Source organism: Podarcis tiliguerta (genome assembly GCF_965153285.1).
Source record: "Podarcis tiliguerta genome assembly, chromosome: 7".
NCBI lineage: Eukaryota > Metazoa > Chordata > Lepidosauria > Squamata > Lacertidae > Podarcis > Podarcis tiliguerta.
The window spans coordinates 48,440,345-48,460,375 of NC_139540.1; the positions used below are offsets into that span (position 1 = coordinate 48,440,345).

Here is a 20,031-nt window from a genome sequence, read left to right on the forward strand (position 1 = left end):
ATTCTGTAACATAATATTGAACATACTGAAGAGGAGGAATATACATAACATTGGAGAAAGCGGAATACAAGGTCAGGGATTTGAGATCTGTGCCTTCTGTGAGAGTTGATAACTTCTATAGAGAAGGGAGTGGGGCTTGGTTACTGGGTGAATGACACAATACCAAATCCTTTGAACTATATTTGTTCCTTCTTGTTTACTATCGTGTTCCTGGGAGATAAATTTGAAGTGAAGAAGATATGACCTTATTTTTCAGAAGACATGTCTTTAACTTTACAGCTTCTGAATCATAAATTTACCTTAAAAGATATATTCATTGTCTGTGTGAAGTCTGGCTCCTGCTTACAGGGAATTGATAAATAAATCTTTCTGGTAAAAACAAGGATTAGTGCTCTGATCTTTCCCAGTGGTGTAGCGTGGGGGGTGCAGGGGGGCCCGGCCGCACCGGGCGCAACATCTGGGGGTTAGGGTTAGGGGGCGCAAATCCACAGGTTAGGGGGCGCAAATCCACGGGTTAGGGGGCGCAAATTACTTGCCTTGCCCCGGGTGCTGACAACCCACGCTACGCCACTGATCTTTCCTGCAACTATTAAGATCAAGATGTTAGCTGTTCTTCCAGGTCACGTATGAGACAGGAACTCTACCAGAGTCATAGTTCATGATGCCTTTTATACCAGCTGCACCAATACCATGATCCATAAATATAAAACCACATAAAAGGTCCAGACTAGCACCCCAAATAAGGGCTAGTAAATTACTATCATCAGTGTAGGATGATGCAATCAGGCCTGGTTTCACTTCTCATCTTGGTTGCTGATGAAATTCCAGTCCTCCCCTGGTAATGTCAAAACTTGAAATGGATATTAAGTATCTTTGTTTGGAAAAGTATCTTTGTAGCCAAACTCCTTCAGAACCGATCATGCACACTGTGCAAATGGGAGACTTTAATGTATGACAAATTACTGCTTGATCAGGTCTTTTTCAAAGAGTCAAATTCCAAAGTATAGTGTTACAGCAGACCTTGCAAGAGTCAATATGCTAGAATAATTAAACTAGCCCCTTAGTTCATGAAAAATATTCTAGTAGGTTTGTCAGCAACCTATGCATAGGCAGTTTTCTTTAAAGCTTTATCATATTGATCTGGAATATACTTTGCAAAGGTCTAATATGTGTCTTGCTTCCTGAAGCACAGGAGAATGTAAAACAAAATGGGTTTAGCACTTAATGACATACAACAGTTCATATAAATAATGTATATACATGGCCATTCTCCAATACCCAGGAGACTGTCAGTCTAACTTTAATGTTGGAGATAACTATCTATATGTGTTCTTAGATTTATCGCTTGAATCCTAATGCATTTGCCAAAGGCATTAATATTTAAGAAGCTGAAAAATATTACATTGAGAGAAAATGAGAAAGATTTACAGTTCTTCACATAGACACAGTCACACACACATAGCATGATAAAGAATTCAGGAAATCATTTTCTGTAAGCAAAAGTCAGAATGGGCTTTCTTTGTTAAGGTAGCAATATCAAACTTCCCAGTACATAATGGTTTGAGAAGTTACCAATATCTAGAAAATCATCTGCTTCTCATAAGTTTTTAGAGCATATTTTTAGGACCAGTCTAACATTTGAAAATTCATGTTGACATTCTCCTATCTCCTGCAGCACACGAATAACAGACCCAGTTTCTGATACTGGAAATGTTTATATTCTTAAGAAATGCTTAGGCAGCTACATTTAAAGCACAAAGAACTTATTCTTAAAACCACCTGCTTATGAGGAGCTACACTGTGCAGTGTAAAACAAGATGCATTCATAACATACTGTATTTCCTAGGGGAACTATAAACAACAATTACAGGATAAACTTCACATTGCCTCATGTTGAGAAGTGTTAATCTAAAGGCTGAGACACAAGAAGGCTTGTGTGTGAGTAACACTTGCAAGCATTTGAGAAAGATAACACCTTGCCTAGTCTATATCTTTGTATTGAATTGAATTAAGGCACCTTTCAAGATTGAGATAATAATAATAATAATAATAATAATAATAATTCCACATTCAGAAAACCTTGGTGTTGCATGCTTTTTGTAATAAAGCAAACTAAATGGCACATATATTTTCTTACTTATTTCACAGTTTCTTCTGATACTGCTAACTGTGGCAAGAGCCCATGCAGGGCACTGAGGTCGTGCTCTTGGGTCAGTGGATATTCAGCTCAGGCATTGACCACAGACTTTCAAATTGATTTTCAGTTTTAGGCGCTAGGAAGCTGCTCTTTTAAGAAGGAATACTGAGATTCACAGAATGCTGAATCCTTCACCCAACGTCAGATTCTGTCCTTCTGCAGTTTAGTCACAAAGGACACCTACAGCCTTCACTACTTTTCAGAAAGTAGTTACCTTGTGGTAGCATGAGACTAGCTTAATATCCCCAAATTGACTTCCTTCATTATCCATTTATTATTGCTAGTCAGCTGATCGGGCAACCTTTTACTCTTTTGGTTTTAATCATGGAGGGTGGGCACCTCTGTCTCTACCCTTATCCACTAGCAGTGGAGATAGCTAACATGAGTGACTTAGGCTTCCACCCTGTACCTACTCAGTAAGCACCATTGAACCTTACTGAATAGACATGCCTAGAATCAAACTGTAAGGAGCCTGCAAAACCAGACTAAAAAAAGTTCCTATCAATGACAACCTATTTATACACTAACAGATTTAACTTAGCACATTTTAGGACTGCTGAAGCCACCACTACTCAGCCAGTACCAAACTTCCAACACACTCAGTGATCACATCTGATTTATTTTCTGGTCTAATTAATTTAAACCTGGGGTCCTGAGCATAGCACCCATCAAAGCCACAACCCCTCCCAATTTTCATACTTTTTTTTAAAAAAAATAGGTTTTTTTGGGTTTTTTTGTTTAGTTTGGTTGGAGGATTGCCTTATGGGAGAGTTTCTGACTTTTCTTGTTTGTGTTTGTTTGGGGTGCATGTAGGTCTTTGTTTGCCTGTTTTGGAGGGGGAATATCACCAGTTTTTCTTCTGTAGAAATGGGTATTTCTGTGATGCCCACTACAGTTTCTTAGATTTCCAAATACATCCCAAAAGGTTGGGGGCCGCTGATTTAAGCAGACAAGTCTATATTAGCAATTCTCTCATAAGCATGCTGGAACTATCTGCCTCCATAAATTAAATCATTATGGGTACAGCTAATGGACTTTCAGACAATTTATTGGCTTAAAAAGTTTGAATCTGACATAATACAGTTCTCTTAAAACACGTAAAAATTCTGAAACCACTAAACTGATAGTCTGGTTAATTATTCAAACAGCAATCTAATTCTAGTTATAAATTAATGATAGCCCAACTGCCCTGCACTGACTAGATTCAGAGCCTCAACAAAACAGCATGTGTAATACAGTCCTATACAACAGATCTACTTATAAGTAAGCACCTTTAAGTTTAGTAGGGCATACCTGGGAGCAAGTGTATAGAATTGAAGCCTTAAGGCTCAAGTGTTAACTGTAATTTGTTTTAAACTGTTTTTTTAAAAAAAATGAATTTTATATTGTTGCAATCAGTCCTGAGAATTTATGGTGAGGGGCAGGTCAGAAATCAAATCAGTCATAATCACAGCCCTGTGAGGTAAACTAGGCTTTGTTAATATACATACATAGGCAGCAGTTCTTGCCAATAGATTGTGCAGGGCAGAGGGCACCAATTCACATACGGTGTACTGGGTTCAGGAAATCTACAAATTTAACAAAGAAAATAAAATTAAAAAATAAAGACAGTGAAGTGAAATAAAGAAAAATAGTACATAAATAATACTAGTAACAACAACAAAACAATCATCAGTTCTCAATCTGAATGCAATAACTATCAGTACATAGATGTTAGATAGATGATAGATAGATAGATAGATAGATAGGGGCCTGCAGTGCAATGTACAGAATCCTAGGCCTTCTCAATGCATTTGTGTGGCTTTTTTGTGTGGCTTTATTATTATGCCTGCAGAGCATTGTGAAAAATCGCAGCCCATACCAAGGCAAGTCTATGTCTTTCAGAAGAACATTTTTTTCTATCTAGGGTAGGAAGGGGGCAGAAATTTGATTTAGTTCACATTTAAAAGCGAACCTACCTAATTCACAAGAGCAGAAACACAGCCATCCTTCAAAATTCATGTTTTTTCCGATTTTGGAATACAATTCTCCAGTCACATAATGTGTACCAAAAAATCATATATTGGGGTGAAGTATGCATACCAATGTATACATTAGGAAAAATAGCATACAAAAATGCACTCCACAAACTAGTTAGGTGATGATTTAAGCTGAGTTGTTTCCAATTTGTACACTAGTCTGATACATTGAAAATTGTGGGTTTAGATCATTGGTATGAAATTCTTCTCATAAACTGTAAATCCCATTCATTGGAGGTTACCTGGAGTGGAATTGTATGGTTAACAATTCAACTCAGTAGAAAAGGGCTTTAGGAAAAAATCGCTCCAATTCTCAGAAACTCGAATTCATAATTAGTTTTTATTAGCTCTTGAAAGGGAATTATTTAGTTATAAAAGTTCAGGTTCAAATGATGAAGGAAGTGGTCTAGTAATATTTTTAGCGAAGGGCAAGTATTACATAAACAAATGAGACTAATTCCCAGAAATTGTAAGACGCAGAGACAGAACAAATAGAGAATTCACTGTGAGTTATAGACACTGTTTATTTGAAAGCGGAACCTCTGTTGCATCAGCAAGCAAACACGGCCTATTTTAATGGTTCAGATTTAATGGAAGTGAGAGTAACACAGCTCGATCAAGCAGTGATCTATGAAGTCATGTGAATTCAAGGACCTTATTTACTTTAAACTATGATGGGAAACATAGAAATGGTATACATCTGAACCCAAAGGCCTATTGTCTTGACTGTTAGCAAGAGCCTGTAAATGTATATGAGGTGTTGTAGGTGTGATTCCTTTTGTTCACAGGGCTTGCTACAAGATTAACAGGGACCTTCAGAAGGAGATAACATGAGCTTCTTGGCCTTCCCTCAAGCACACAGGTCTTCAAGCAGCCCCAGGGAAGACATGGAAGGCCTGTCTTTACATTTTCCACAAAGGCTGGCCCTGCCAGGCAGCAGCATGAAGTGATGTGCTTTTGGTGGCACTAAACAAAGAATAGGTGAAGAGTTATATTAGCTAGGGACCTGGGATAAGAGAGATTTGGGCTCTGCTGCAGACAGCAAAATATATTGGACCAATATTACCTGCCTCAGGCCAGGCCACTGATGTTCCTCATGGTGTGAGCTCCCTGGCCTGGACTTCTTTTCTGACATCCTCCTCCTGCAGGCACACCGGTTTCCAAATAGCCCTGAGAGGTGGGAGACGGGCAGCCCCTAAAGTCACCTTAGTCCTCAGGGTCCTTAACAGCTTGGACACATCGTTACTCTTAGATTATTGCACATTAATACAACAAAAACTGAGTTGCAATCTAAAATGCCTTGCTTAAGAGTTAAATTTTGGAAAACAGATACTCTTACAATCCTAAGCTGCTTTACTGAGAAATAATCGTTTCAAACCCGAGACTTACATTTTGGTAAATGTGTGCTGATAATCTTACTGCTATAGCATACATTTTTAGATAGCTATTTTAAAACAGATGTTTACTTTAGAGTAGAATGTAAATAACTGAAAGACATACATTTTGCACCAGCTAAAGCATTTGTTCTGTGCAGTCAGAATTTATTCTCTCCCATTTGAAAGCCAACAGTGCCACCTTTTGTTACTAAAGGTCTAGCACAACTACAACTCACCTTGAAAAATCAGGCTTGACATTCATTTACTAATGTGTAATTCTACAGGGATTTCCTTTGTGTCAGGAAATTTCCAAATGCTTTGTTTTTCTATTTTTTAGAGGTTTTCTATTCTTTGTTGCTTGCAAGAGTCTTCTAGAAACTGGGAAATGCCATTTTAAAAATCAACAATAGAAATGTTATTGAAATGTTTCTATTTCATATACAACAATACCTTAATGTTAGGTACCACTGTGGTGGTCAGATAAAATTTCTGAATAGAAAGCAAATAAAGAGAGGATGGCATGAAAAGTTCACAGTTAGCTTGATATGCATCAACTTTAATACGACCTCAATTAGTATAATACAGAATTAGCTCAATGAGACTCAAGGAAAGATGACTGAAACACAGATGGAGAAAATCTCATGTGAATCCAGACTTACTTGAAGTAACTTGAAGGCTTTTTCTATGGCAGTGATACTGATAAGGCACCATTGTATGAGCTATCATCCAGCTGAGCTACTCCAGGTGGCTTATCGGCTATAAAACGAAGGTCAGAGCTGCTTGAAGAAGGAATTAGCTGCAGCTTCTGTGGCATGTTTGTTAAACATTGCGCACATAAAACCACTTGCATTCATCTTGATTTGGACACGACACACTAAGTGCAGATTATGAGCTGGGCGTGTCTTCAGACCAATGGTGTATTTTTAACGTAAGGCACAGTTGCTCACTTTGTAGCCCCAAAACAAGAGAAACTACACAGGAAAGTGACAGGAAACCTTGACAACAAACTAAGAGTAGAAACTTAGCTCCAACCCATACAGGGAGACAGTATTTTAACTCTATAATTTCCAATTACGTACCACAAATTCATTCCTCAGACCAATGCATTCTGGACAATGCAGTCTAGGAGAGTGCCTGCAAGGCCTATGCTTTGCCATTACAGCTAGCAAATCTTTAAACAAATTACAGTAGTTAAAAGTTTAAAATGGGTGCTCAGGAGAACCCTGCAGCGTTCTGAACAAGTAGGAAGTGTGTGTGATTTGCCCTGGGCCATCCATCTCTTTGGGGACCTTCGTGGTGGTAGTTCCAGTGAACCTTCTGCATTAGAACTTCAGCAGGGGTGCAAAAATCCTGTTTGATTTTGCTAGGACTCTCAACAGCTCTTGACATAACTGACTGCCTTACATTAACAACAACAACAACAGTTTTCATTATTGAATTTATATCCTTCCCTTCCTCCCAAAGTGGCCCCGGATTGCAAACACATCCAGAACTTAAAAACAATCTAAAACAGTTAAATCATTCTACAGTTACAGTAAAAAATAAATAAATCTAAAAACAGTGGAAGCTCTACTTACAACCACAATCCATTCTGGAGGTCTGGTCATAACTAGAAACGTACATAAGTAGAGGTGCACTTTTCCATAGACGATGAAAAAAATACCCCCTAAAACAGCAATTTAACACGGATTTTACTGTTTAACGAGACCATAGATCCATAAAATGAAGGCAATAATCAATGTACTGTACTATAAAATAAATAAGACAGTATTGTAGATGAAAAAAATTAACATTTCTTTTTCTTACGTGCACTGTGGGTGGGTGGGCTTACCTGGCTACAAGCTGGGGGTGGGGCATGGGTCAGTAAAGAGCTGATTCACTTCAGCCAGGGTCACTTTTTTTTTGCCTGGCCAGGTTCTTCTCTGGACTTCTTCAGGTTAGTTCCTCGGCAGGGTTTGGGGCTGCTGTGCACACTGCTGTGCCTCTTGCAGGTGGCACCTCTTCCACAGCTTTGGGGGTGGGATGAGGGCCCTCTCCCTGGCAGCAGAGGCCTTAGCGCTGCTCCGCAGCTGGCAGGGCGAGCTCCTGCAAACCGGAGGCCTCTCCCCGGCGGCGGAGGCCCCAGTACTGCTCTGCAGCCGGCCAGGCGAGCTCCCGGCTGCTGGCAAGGCCTCTATTCATATCTAGGGGAAAGTTCATAAGTCGAAGCACCTACTGAAGGTCGTAACTGGAATCATACGTAAGTAGAGCCGTACGTAAGTCGGGGTTCCACAGTACACTTTCATGCAGTTTCATGCAGTGATTTATGGGTTGCAAGGAATAGTATTCTTCAACCACCAAAGGCCTAGATAAACAAGAATGTTTTCAAATTCCTCCTAAAAGTTAATAATGGGTACTGGTGGACCTTAGTTGGGAGGACATCCCACAACTGAGGAACAACCCCAGTGGCAGCACAAACAACAAGGTCTCACCTGCTGAACACAGGGTTTCATACGGTTGTTAGGTGTTAGGTGCCTGAGTCCCAAGCCATTTAGGTAACTATATGCTAGTACTTCCTGCCAACCTAGTACTTTCTAGTACTTCCTGCCAACCTAGCAGTTCGAAAGCACCTCAAAGTGCAAGTAGATAAATAGGTACCGCTCCGGCGGGAAGGTAAACGGCGTTTCCGTGCGCTGCTCTGGTTCGCCCAAAGCAGCTTAGTCATGCTGGCCACATGACCCGGAAGCTGTACACCGGCTCCCTCGGCCAATAAAGCGATATGAGAGCCGCAACCCCAGAGTCAGCCACGACTGGACCTAATGGTTACCTTTACCTTTTATGCTAGTACTAGCACCTTGAGCATTCTGCACTAGTAGCAGCCTCAAGACCATCTTCAATGGCAGTCCTACCTAGAGGACCTTTATAGTAGTCCAGTTGGGAGGTCACTGGAGCATCGACAACTGGATATTCTGGCTCAGGAATAGCTATGTTGTCAGACTATGGTGTGGAGTACCATTTAAAACTGGTGCCATGAAAAGAGCAGTTTATGAAAAAATTCCCTCATATTCTTGGAATCTATGCAGTTAAGAGATTAGGCATGAGAGCAGTTTAAACAAAGGATTTAGGCAAGAATGCATTGCTTCAGGACAAGTTTCCTCTAAAATGCTTTTATGACTAATCTTCAAATTATTATTGGAGAGTTTAAAGAGCAGTTAGGGTATTCTGGGATCAGCTTCTGAAAATGATACTCTGGGGAAAATTGTGTGTGTGTTTATTCTCCTGAATCCCAGCCTAAGATACTATTCATACAAATTGCTGTGGCATGGATGGGTACCCATGCTACAGCAATAAAAAATTGTAACTGGTAATCACATAGATTGAGTGGATTAAATGACTTCTCATGCCATTTACCCCCAGGAAGCTACAACAGTTCATATTAATTAATTTTTAAAATCTTTTTTTTTTCCAATTCCAGCCTCAAAATACAATTCAGCATGGACTAAACATGTATTTCTTCTGCTATAGTCGTATTCAGAAGCTATTGCTTACACTGAGACCAATGGATAAATGGGGCACAGGGCTACATGAACTAGTCATGCCCCTGACTAGGTCCACCCCCTGTCTAGAGGGACATGTCTCTTCTTTTCTATCAATGTATTGATGTGCCAGCTCTCCCTGGGTGATAATGCTGGACATGCTGCCACCTGTAAATCTTCCCACCATGTCACAACACACTACACCCTGGAACCTTCCTCATTCTCTGGTGGAGAAGTGGCCTTTGTAACTTCCCACTCTCTTCCACTGGGAACTGAAAGCCTCTGGGACTTCTGCTTCAACTGCAGAGCCAGATGCATCCAGAGGCGGAGGGGTGTTCCCATCAACCAGGTTCTACTCCATTGTGTCATCCCATTCATCTCTTTCCCATTCATCATCCTGCTCCCCAAGTGCTGCTACTCCTAGCGTTAATCAGAGTACAGTCATACCTCGGGTTACATACGCTTCAGGTTGTGCGTTTTCGGGTTGCGCACCACGCCAAACCCGGAAGTACCGGAATGGGTTACTTCCAGGTTTCGGCGCTCACGCATGCGCAGAAGCGCTCCTGAGGGTTGCGAACGTGCCTCCCGCACGGATCACGTTCACAACCCGAGCGTCCACTGTACTCTGAGGTAATCATTACATGCCCAGATGCTTGGGGGCAGAGCTTATTTAGTGAAGCCCTAATCACATGCTGATAAGTAGGGCTTATAGGTCTTCAGAAAAGTGCATCCACAATCTGACTGTGCTATCTTATTTGCCATAAAGGTGCTGGATTGTAGTCCTCCCCACTTCACTGATTACATCATTAGACAGATCACTAAGACTGCCTGCTTTTACTTGATGCTGGGTAAAGAGACAGACCAGGGCTTCTAGTAGTATACAGACACCATTCTGACCCAGATGGTTGCCGCCATCATTCCCAAGTGCCCTCTCCTATGTGGCAGAATGCAGATGCCTGATGTTCCAAGGTGGCAATGCAACAGCCTTCTCAATCTGGCCCACAGACAGTCCAGGAATCAGTGTGTTTTTACATGAGTGCAATGTGTATTTTTATTTAAAATGCATCTCCGGGTTATTTGTGGAGCATAGGAATTCGTTCATTCCCTCCCCCCCCCAAAAAAAAAATACAGTCCAGCCTCCCACATGGTCTGAGGGACTGTGGATCAGCCCACGGCTGAAAAAGGTTGCTGACCCCTGCTATAGAGCAAGACTATTGCTCTAGCTACAGAACTAGAGCAATAGTCTTGTTTTTCTTTACAGTGGTACCTCAGGTTACATACGCTTCAGGTTACAGACTCCCCTAACCCAGAAATAGTACCTCAGGTTAAGAACTTTGCTTCAGGTTGAGAACAGAAATCGTGTTCCAGCAGCGGGCGGAAGCTGGAGGCCCCATTAACTAAAGTAGTGCTTCATGTTAAGAATGGACCTCCAGAACGAATTAAGTACTTAACCCAAAGTACCACTGTATTACTATTACCAACAGCGATTTGCCAACTTAGATTTGGTTAAATGTTACATACGTATTTTGGAAAGGGTAAAATATTACTTATGCCCTTCATTATTTGTGTTGCAGTATTTTGTCAGTTATCCCTTTCTCTTACATTTAAACCAATTATCATTAATTTCCTGTGCTTTCCCTCATTTTTCTGCCATTAACTGTTTCCTAATTTGAAGTGAAGTTTTGAACTGTTGACCTTCATATGACTTAATTTGATTTCCACAATTGCATCCTGGAGAAAACTTAGCTGTGCCAATCTTCAGCAAATGATCAATTTGTGTAGAGTAAACATTCATTAATGCTTTATTATTTAGAATGTTCAAATGCATATTAGTATATTTTCTCTCTTACCTTGACAAAATGAAGTAGGATTTTTATTTTTAGCTCGTGTATTTGGATTACTAAGAACTAGCTTTGTGGAGTAGAGTCCACTTCATTAGATGCATTTAGTGCTATCCTGAGTTGCATCTGTGTGTGACACACACACTCTCTCTCTCTTAGAGGAAGGCAGATGTAAACACTGAGGTCAGAAGAAAATTAGATGCAGAAATGTACAGAGCCAGTGTGGTGTAGTGGTTAAGAGCGGTAGACTCGTAATCTGGGGAACCAGGTTCGCGTCTCCGCTCCTCCACATGCAGCTGCTGGGTGACCTTGGGCTAGTTACAGTTCTTTGAAGTCTCTCAGCCCCACTCACCTCACAGAGTGTTTGTTCTGGGGGAGGAAGGGAAAGGAGAACGTCAGCCGCTTCGAGAGTCCTTCAGGTAGTGATAAAGCGGGATATCAAATCCAAACTCTTCTTCGGCTGCTTCTTCTTCTACAGACAGTGATAATTCCATGAACGGTGGACATTCTCCAAAAAGGCTTATGTTTGTAACACAGAGATCCTGGAATTTTTAAGTCAATTAACACATATACTGTACTGTTATGAAAATTCATTGCTTCAATTCATTCCACAAGTAATAGCATTACTTGCAATTATTGGTAATTTAGCAGTTTCATGTTTTCTCTTTGTTCCAGCTTGGTCACCTTAAGGTCAGTAATAGAGTGTCCTGGGAGGATGAAATGTCCCCCCACTGGCTTTTTGGTGCTGCCATTTTTTAAATGTCAGAATTGTGTCCATTATTTCATGTAGAGACTGTCAGATTTGTTCTTTACAAAATGCAGAAGGGTATTGCTGGCAGGTGATGGTACACAACACATTGGAAGATGAGAAAATAAATGAACCCCCGATATTGTGGATGACATTATTAGGTCCTGAAATTGTGTTGCCAGAGCAGATATGGGACAGAACTGGCACCTGAACCTGCCACGCGGTATGGTCCAAGTTATGTGACCTGTTGCTGCTGATGAATGTGTTTTAATTTGAGGGACTGTATGTTACTAAGTACAGGAATGTCACCCAAGGCCTGTAAGAGAGAAGCGTCGTGGTTTTAATTAGGAGCTGTCAGTGACGTGTTGTAGTCTCTCATGTCTTCTAGGTTTGTCATGTAGAACTGCACAAGTGCCTCCTATCTGTGAGTCCAGGTGATGATGTTTCTTAGGCAGAGGAATTTTGGGAACATCATCTGGGAAAGTGTCAGCCATGAAGATGTTGGCATCCTTTAGAACCAGTGGCATGCCATTGATGTGTCCTACCCAGAAAGAAAGCTTGGTGTCAGCAAGTGATCTCTCCAAATAAATAAAGATAAGAAGTGACCTAGTGTGTGTGTGGGGGGTGTTTCTGTAATGGTAGAAGTGCATATTCTACCATTCTTTAATAGCAAATTGCATAGAAGATCCCAAGTGCTGCAAAACCTGCCTTCATGTCTGGCTATCCCACCACTATAACAACGAACATAATCAGCGGGTTTCATGGCATGCACTGAGAAATGTAGTGTCAGAAAAGTAGCTTTTACCATCTACTCTCATGTCTGCAGCTGGCACAGAGGCTGCTGGGTCTGTTGACCTCAGGTAATAAGTGCCACTTACTGAAGCCATTTAAATCTCAGATTCTTCTACACAATCAGAAGAGTGTGGTTTCAAAAAGGCCATTCTGTGCCAGACCTCTCCGTATGTGCACTCAACCACATCAGTGTATTTGCATTGCAATTGAGAGTGAGAATGTGCAGTAACTTACTACCACGCCAGAGATGGCCAACAAAACAAAAAGATAGGCAACACAGTGGGTGGAGGCTGATCACTTTCAGGGCGGTTATATGCTGTGGCAATAAACATCCAAGTGCTTTAATAGCTAGGGAGGGCCATTCAGCCTGTAAAAAGGGTTTGTAGTAAATGGCTATATTTGCGAAGGAGGAGGGACCGCCTGAGGAAAGGCAGGGTTGTCCCTGCCGGTGTCTCAAGGAGAGAGGGGGTTGCTTAGAGTAAACGAGGATCCTGCGTGTGTGTGTGTGTCCACACCACATACACACACGTGTGTGCTTGCGCGCCTTGGCCCCCTTCCAGATCTTCGGTAACCTCGAGCTGCGTGGCGGTGGGCTTGCGCTGGGGTATTTACGGTAAGGTAGCCACGGCGGCGGCGGCGGCGGGTCCGTGTCAGGTGATCTGAGGCGAGTTGCCGCTGGCGCTGCCGCCCAAACGACGCCGCTTGCCCGGAGGAGGAGGAGGGCAGAGAGGCGAGGAAAATGCAACATGGCCCAGCAGCTGCAGCAGCAGCGGCGGCGGCGGGGCTGTGAGGAGGGGCTGCCTGGCGCGCCCTCCGCGGCCCTGACGCGCGGGGACCGCGGCGAGCGCTGAGAGCCGCTGCCTGCCGGACGCCTTCAGCCCGGACGCGCGCACAGCTCGTCGGTTCCGCGAGACATGGGGCTGTGCTACAGCCTGCGCCCGAGGCTCTTCGGCGACTCCGGAGGCGGCTCCATCTCCAGCGCCGCCGCCGCCACCACCACCACCTCGGAGACCGAGCAACAGCCGCCGCCGCTGCCCACGGCGGAGCCCCTGGCCCGGCCGCAGCCGCCTCTGCCCGGAGCCCCTGCCCCCGGGGGAGGAGGACGAGGAAGGAGCGCGGGGAAAAGCGGCGGCGGCGGCGGCAGTGGCAGCATCTGCAGCGGCGGGGAGGCGGAAGGCGGCAAGGCGCGCGCGGTGGAGCTGGACGGGCCGCTGCTGCTCCTGCAGAACGGAGCGGGCAACGGGGCGGCTCCCGCGGAGAAGGACAAGGGGCGGCAGCGGCAACGGGGGCCGTCGCCACCCCTCGCAGCTGCCACGGCGGTGGCGGCGCCCCAGGCCAAGCCCGAGTCGGGCTCGGCGGCGAAGCAGCTGGCGCTGCAGAGACCTTGGGAGAAGCTGCGCCTGGAGGAGCGGGAGGCGGAGAAGGAGGCGAGGCGCGTGAGCAAGAGCATCGACCGGGCGCTCAAGGAGCAGAAAAGGGAATACAAGCAGACGCACCGCCTGCTGCTGCTGGGTACGTAGCGCCCCCGCCCTCCCTCGCCTCGCCTCGGCGCGCAGGTTGGGCTGCGGCGGCCCCTAGGGGTGGCCCCGTGGGAGTAGCGGAGGGGGGGTTGCCCCCTGGCAGAGGGCGCTCTTCAGAAACCAAGGGGTGCCTGCCAAACCTCGAGCGTTCCTTCTCCTAGGAACTCTTTTCCCACCTCTTTATAAAAACATTTTTTCTCGGGTTTTGTACATCCCTCCTGAACTGATTTATTGCATTTGTCCAATCCCTTTTACGTGTTTCTGTCTTCTCTCTGAATTCCCGGCTCTCTCCTCGCTCTGCATCCTAGTTCCCCGTCTCTCCTCTCCTCCAAATGACCTAGCTTCGTCTCTTCTCTTCAGTTAGGAAAGTGGTACTATAATGTGGAACAGTAGGTGTTGCTTCTGAGCAGGAGTGTAGAAATCATGATGTTTCTCTGCTTCTCCTTGTGCCCGTGCCTGCTGTATTGCTATAATAAAAAATAAAAGCACATTTGTGTTGGTGTTTCAAGACTGCGAACATGTTTGGCTGCTAATAAATAAAAAATGTTGCAGCTAGAATCTATTAATGAGGATGTTTCCTTTTTGCTGCTGGACACAAGTGCTTCGGCCCTTTGGAGACGAGGTGGTATGATTTTATGACTCAGAGTGAGCCAATGGAAATGCAAGACAATAATGGACTAGGTAATTATGGAAAGATGAGGAATTTATGAACACTACATAGAAGGATTAAAGCTACAATTTATAGCCTCTGTATTTATAGCCCTAAAACGCTGAAGAAGATTGGAAGAGAGTTTTGAGAATACGTAGTGTTGGATTCTTCTACATCTTGTTCTTCAGATTTGCCTGTAGAATAAAAAGTATGTGTTAGAAACAGAGAACAATACTCCAGCAGAGTTTAATAGAGGTACCTCTGGATAAGCATCAAGTTCTTGTGAAGCTAACTCTGGTAGCTCTAGCAAAAAGCTCACTGTTCTATGCTGTGTATATAAAGTGAAAGGTTTTTTTCAGAACTGCAAAGAAACCTGACCTAAAGTTTAGCAGTAGACAAGACCTATATTTTGCAGAGAATTTATCCAGTGGCGTCAGAGTAGGCCTTGGCAGAAGGGGGTGTGGGTGGGAAAGACCCCATGTGAAGTGTCTGAATAATCAAATATTCTTGAATTGTAAAAGGTAAGTTCTTTTTCTGAATAATATCAAGCACTTGTTGCTGATTTCTAAATTAATAATTATTAGTTCTCTAGAGCCTCATTATAACTGCTGCGATTACAGTGTTAATACTCTAGGGATAGTTAAGTGAAACATCTGATTTCCTTGAAGAAATAAATTATCTGGTTTATTCTTTTGAGTAGCAAATGGGTATTTGCATTCCTGAGGAATCCCAAAGTAAGATTAGAACTCCTTAATTTCTGTTACATATAGAATGGTATGTCTTACCATTGAACAGTAGCTAGATTGTACATTACTTTCTTCTATTTATTCAGAATTGCATATAATCAGCAGATTTCCCCATAAACGTTAAGAAGGAAATAGATATGTTTAAAATACTTCAACTTGTAAATGTGCCAGAGGTGACTGCCAAAACAGGATCTGTTCTAAAAATAAAGCATAGGCTCTGTTATTGTCTGGAAGTTTGTAGTACACACAGTAGTACTCATTAGCTGGTAACCAGAAAAATCCTGACAGTCGGTCTCTGACTAGTAATAGTTTCAAAGTGTGATTCTTTAAGCACTTAACTTATACTGTGAAAGCCAAGCAAATTAAAAATTGAGATGGCTGCTCCACTGCTGCTTTGGAGAGTTGTGAAAGGGTATGTGATGCAGCCAATTATGTGGGTGATGGATAAGTCAATAGAGCAGGTTTAGAATTAGCCACACAGCTGATTGATGGAAAGTAAGACTTTCTCCAAGGCTAGCAGCTAACTCCATAACTCTATGCCCCAGTAGTAGTGTGTGTGGTGAAGTACAGCAGCCTTCCTGACACCAGCTTCAAATACATGGTTGGGATGTGGCAGTGGCAATATTGGGGCTGTGCGGTTGCACAGGTGGGACCGCTGGATTGGCCCTGCCCCATATAAACAACAGTGACACCTATATCAGGAGGGCAGCTCCACCCCACCACATCCACTACCACCACCATATCCAGTGTGTGTCTTTAAATGTATGTTTCACTCCAAGGAGAAAGAGAGAGCATATTGGACTGTCCTAATTAATTCTGGGATGGTGTTGGAAGGCTGCATTTAAGGATGGTAAGAACAGTGGCCTACCTGTCCATCCACATTGAATCCTTGTTTCACATGGAGACTGCCATGGCAGCTGCATAAAATCAAGGATAGTTGTCATTAGTGCAGTACTACTGATAGCTGCTTCTGCTGCCCCTGCCTGTCTTCTGGAAATGATGTTGCTGTGGAGCAGCCACTTAGTGGGAGATAAGGGTGTAGATGGAAAAGGAATTGAATGTACCATTGGAATGTGGTGGAGAGGACTGCTTCTTCTCTGGTGGCAGAAGTTGGGGGGGGGCAGAGGTGGGTGCCACCACTTGAGTTTCTGCTGTTCAAGACCAGTGCTTCACCCTGCTTCAGCAATGGGCTGGGCCTGAGTCCTCTATCTTACTTGCTTTAGAGTCAGATTCTGCATATTGACCAAGTATGATAATGATACGTATATGCAGTATATGTGATATTGTTTAGTGTGAATATTCTCCAAAATTCACCTTTGTTTTTCTTTTATGTGTGAGACACATTTTCTTTTACCAACCTTGTTAGAGTAACTGCTTTTGCTCCCTGAGGAATTACAATGGAATGGAATGTTGTGGCTAATCCGTTTCTGATGTGGAAAATGTTTTTTGATAAGATAATGAGTTTGAACCAGTCTCTTAGTTGAACTAGTTACCATGTTATGCTTGGAAAATAATTTCCCTGTTATCTGATTGGATGGTGCTTTCTTCTCATTTGAGAATGTGTGGCAGGGTATAAATATCTTTGCTGCAGGCAGCTTAATTGGGATGCACCTTCTCTTTGTGGTGCATAATTACTGAGCACTTGTGGAAATGTCTTTGAGAGACAGATGTGTGGCCCTGTTCAAGCTGCAGGAGAAATGAACAAGATGACTTTCTGGTCATAATAATAATAAATATCTTGGTGTATATATATTATGGAATACCTGAAATCTGGTCATGTTGGCATTCACATAATAATTTTATTATTTATACCCCGTCCATCTCGCTGGGTTTCCCCACATGTGAATGTTGGCTTTCATGTATACTTTTGTGAATGTTGGCAGACACTATGCCCCTGAAGTGAGGAAATACACATCTATTTTCAGACATGCACAAAATTAACCTGAAGTGATCAGTAATCATTAGATACTGCACATTCACTAACACATATTTAGTTCAGTTGCATTTTTCCAAGCAAAGAGCATGTTGGCTGCATTTTCCATGTACCTAGGAATAAGGGACCTGCTTCAGCGTTGAGATGAATGGGATTGTGCTGCAGGTCATTCACTCTGAGCTAAAATTTTCATATCTGTATTGATTTCTATAGGCAGCTCTCCTATCTGTCCCTGTGAGTCATTCAAAAGTAGCTTCTCAGTATAGAGTAGGAAATGGCCTATGCCTCCCCCATTTCAGGGCTCCCTTCTTCCCAGTCAGTTATCATTCTGTGGCCACTAAGCATGCTCAATCCTTGTTGGGTTGTTTGGGGCTGGCTTCTGTTTCTCAGGGGTTTTTCTAAACAGTTTTTGTACTTCTGCAAACCTTGGGGTTATCCTAACTTTGCTAATATCTCCTTCATAATATTATGCTGTTGCAGTTACATAAGTTATAACACCCCAATAATTTAATTGGAAGCAGGCATCAGTTATGTTGAAAAGTCATGCAGTGTAAATAATAATCTGCATTTTAGAAAGTAAAAGATAACTAGATGGCTGAACTGAGTTCCAGAGTATGAACTATCAAACAGCAGATTAGGGAGGAAAACAACTTACATGTTTACTGTTATTTACACATGTAAAGTAATGGCAGTTTTCATTGCTCTTTGGTCATGTATATAGCTGGCAAGTATCATTACTGTTTGAATGATACTACCTCCCTTTATTGGATGCATTTGTAAACATTTCTGCCAGAGCTGGATCTTGTAAAATTTTAATTAACCTTTTCCACGCAGGGAGCCACTTTCTAAAGCTACCCTACAGTTGCCTTACAGAGATGTGTTACAGTATAGTTCAAGGATGATTTCATCTCCTGAAATAGATACATTTAAATTGTTAGACAAAATATAGCATGGAATATATTTTATCTGTTTACTTGTTGCATATAATACATTACTATTTAAACAAATCATGTATAGATTTTAAATCTTTAAAAATGAAAATGAAAAAGGAATGTTTTAAGGCAGCAATTATACATATACTTTCTTGGGAGTAAGTCCCATTGAATTTAGTGGGACTTGTTTTTGTGTAGATATATTTAGGATTCCATGGCTGGGTAATTTTACACAGTATTGCTACAGTAAAAGTAACATTGTTTCTGACAAATGTAGAGATAGTAAAATGATTGTGTTAAGCACTCTCTTTTCCAGCGAAAAGCCATTTTGCATTTTCTAATTACCGGTAACTTCCCATTCTGCAAATACATTTGAAAAACTGTTCATGGTAACTAAATTCTTCGATTTGGAAAGCCCTAGAATGTATTTATTTTGTGTGTTAAAATTGGCTTGTTGAGGAAAAAGCCTTTTAACAAACGGCTAAGCAAATGTAAAAATTGTGTGTGTGTTTTTACATTAATTACAGCTTAGAGATATGCAAAAGCCCTGAAAGGTAGTTCCAGTTGAAGAAGGGCAATGACCAGAATGAAATAAGTTTTTAAATGTATCGAAGACGGGGACCGTTTGCATTTGACTATGCCACCTTCTTATCATCTTGCGTGTGTCCATGACTGGAATGCCATTGAGCTTGCAACCAGCCTACATTCACATGAAGGTGTCAAAGTTTTTGCATAGGCTGCTGACATTTCTGCATTTACAACATCATTTTTTGGATTTTATAAATTCCCTTGAAATTAATTCTCCTAATTCCTCTCCCCTTTCTGTTGACATTATCAAGAATATGTCTTATCCTTTGCAGTCTTTATATTTTTACCTGTATTCATTTGTGTGTCTTTTGGCATTTCTACATAGATGTCTTCAACCTTAGGTTCCACCCTCACTGTTCCATTTACATCTCCCTGGCCTGCTTGTCACTAGTAATTTTGCATTGAATGTGCTTTCATTTTCTACAGCACAGCTGGGAAAGCTCAGGCCCTGGAAGCTGAATGTGGCATTCCAGACGATTTTCCTGGTCCTCAAGTCTCTTTCAAATCTAGGCTGAACCTGCTCCCAAACCATAAGTCTCTCACTGGTCCAGCTTTGAACCCACCATGAATGTGTCTTCCTGTCTGGAACTTTTATTTGAACTCTGATGATGCCTTTTGCTTGCCTGAATGGATGATGGAGAGGGGTGTGTGAGTTTGTGCAGAAAGTAGGCTGCTGTGCAAAAGTACAGTTTTACATTCATTGCTCTACTAGCTTTAGTCTCTGGCCCCACTACCTCTGAAATGTGGTCCGTGGAAGGTTGATGCGAAGGGAATGTGCCCTACCCTTACTCTAAAGCTTAATTATGAAGGGAAAAGAGAGATCTATGGAATTGGGAGAGAATGAAAACCTGGTAAGGATAGTGGAAAGGAGCTGAAAGAGGATCCAGGAACAAAGACAACGGAAGAAACAAAGAAAAAATTCCTTCCAAGATGGTGTTTTTCTTTTGTGACTCTTCCTGTCTGACATTCCTTTTGGGAATTGTGCATGCATGACCTGGTGTTTTTATTGTGACTTTAGTCTGACGGATTATAGGTTATTGGATTTTACTTTATTGATTTATAACTAGTTGGAGGGACAGAGTAAAAATATAAACGATTTCTGGTACTTATCTTGCCATGAACACAACATCACTGAAAATTTCCTTCTCTTCCCGATTTTCTTATCCAAATTTAATA

At 42.3% G+C, this 20,031-nt stretch overlaps 1 protein-coding gene across 2 annotated transcripts in view; it reads left to right on the forward strand.

Moving 5' to 3' along the window:
- The window catches only part of GNAL (G protein subunit alpha L), a 140,489-nt gene that overhangs the window by 12,482 nt on the left and 107,976 nt on the right, over window positions 1–20,031 (forward strand). Inside the window, exon 1 of one of the 2 annotated variants that reach the window (XM_083450162.1) lies at window positions 13,057–13,999. The exons of the other annotated variant lie outside the window; for it this stretch is intronic. Coding sequence (XP_083306288.1) covers window positions 13,402–13,999 — 598 coding nt within the window. The 5' untranslated portion in view covers window positions 13,057–13,401. Of the gene's footprint in view, window positions 1–13,056; window positions 14,000–20,031 lie in introns of those variants that run through there. 2 annotated transcript variants of the gene reach the window in all.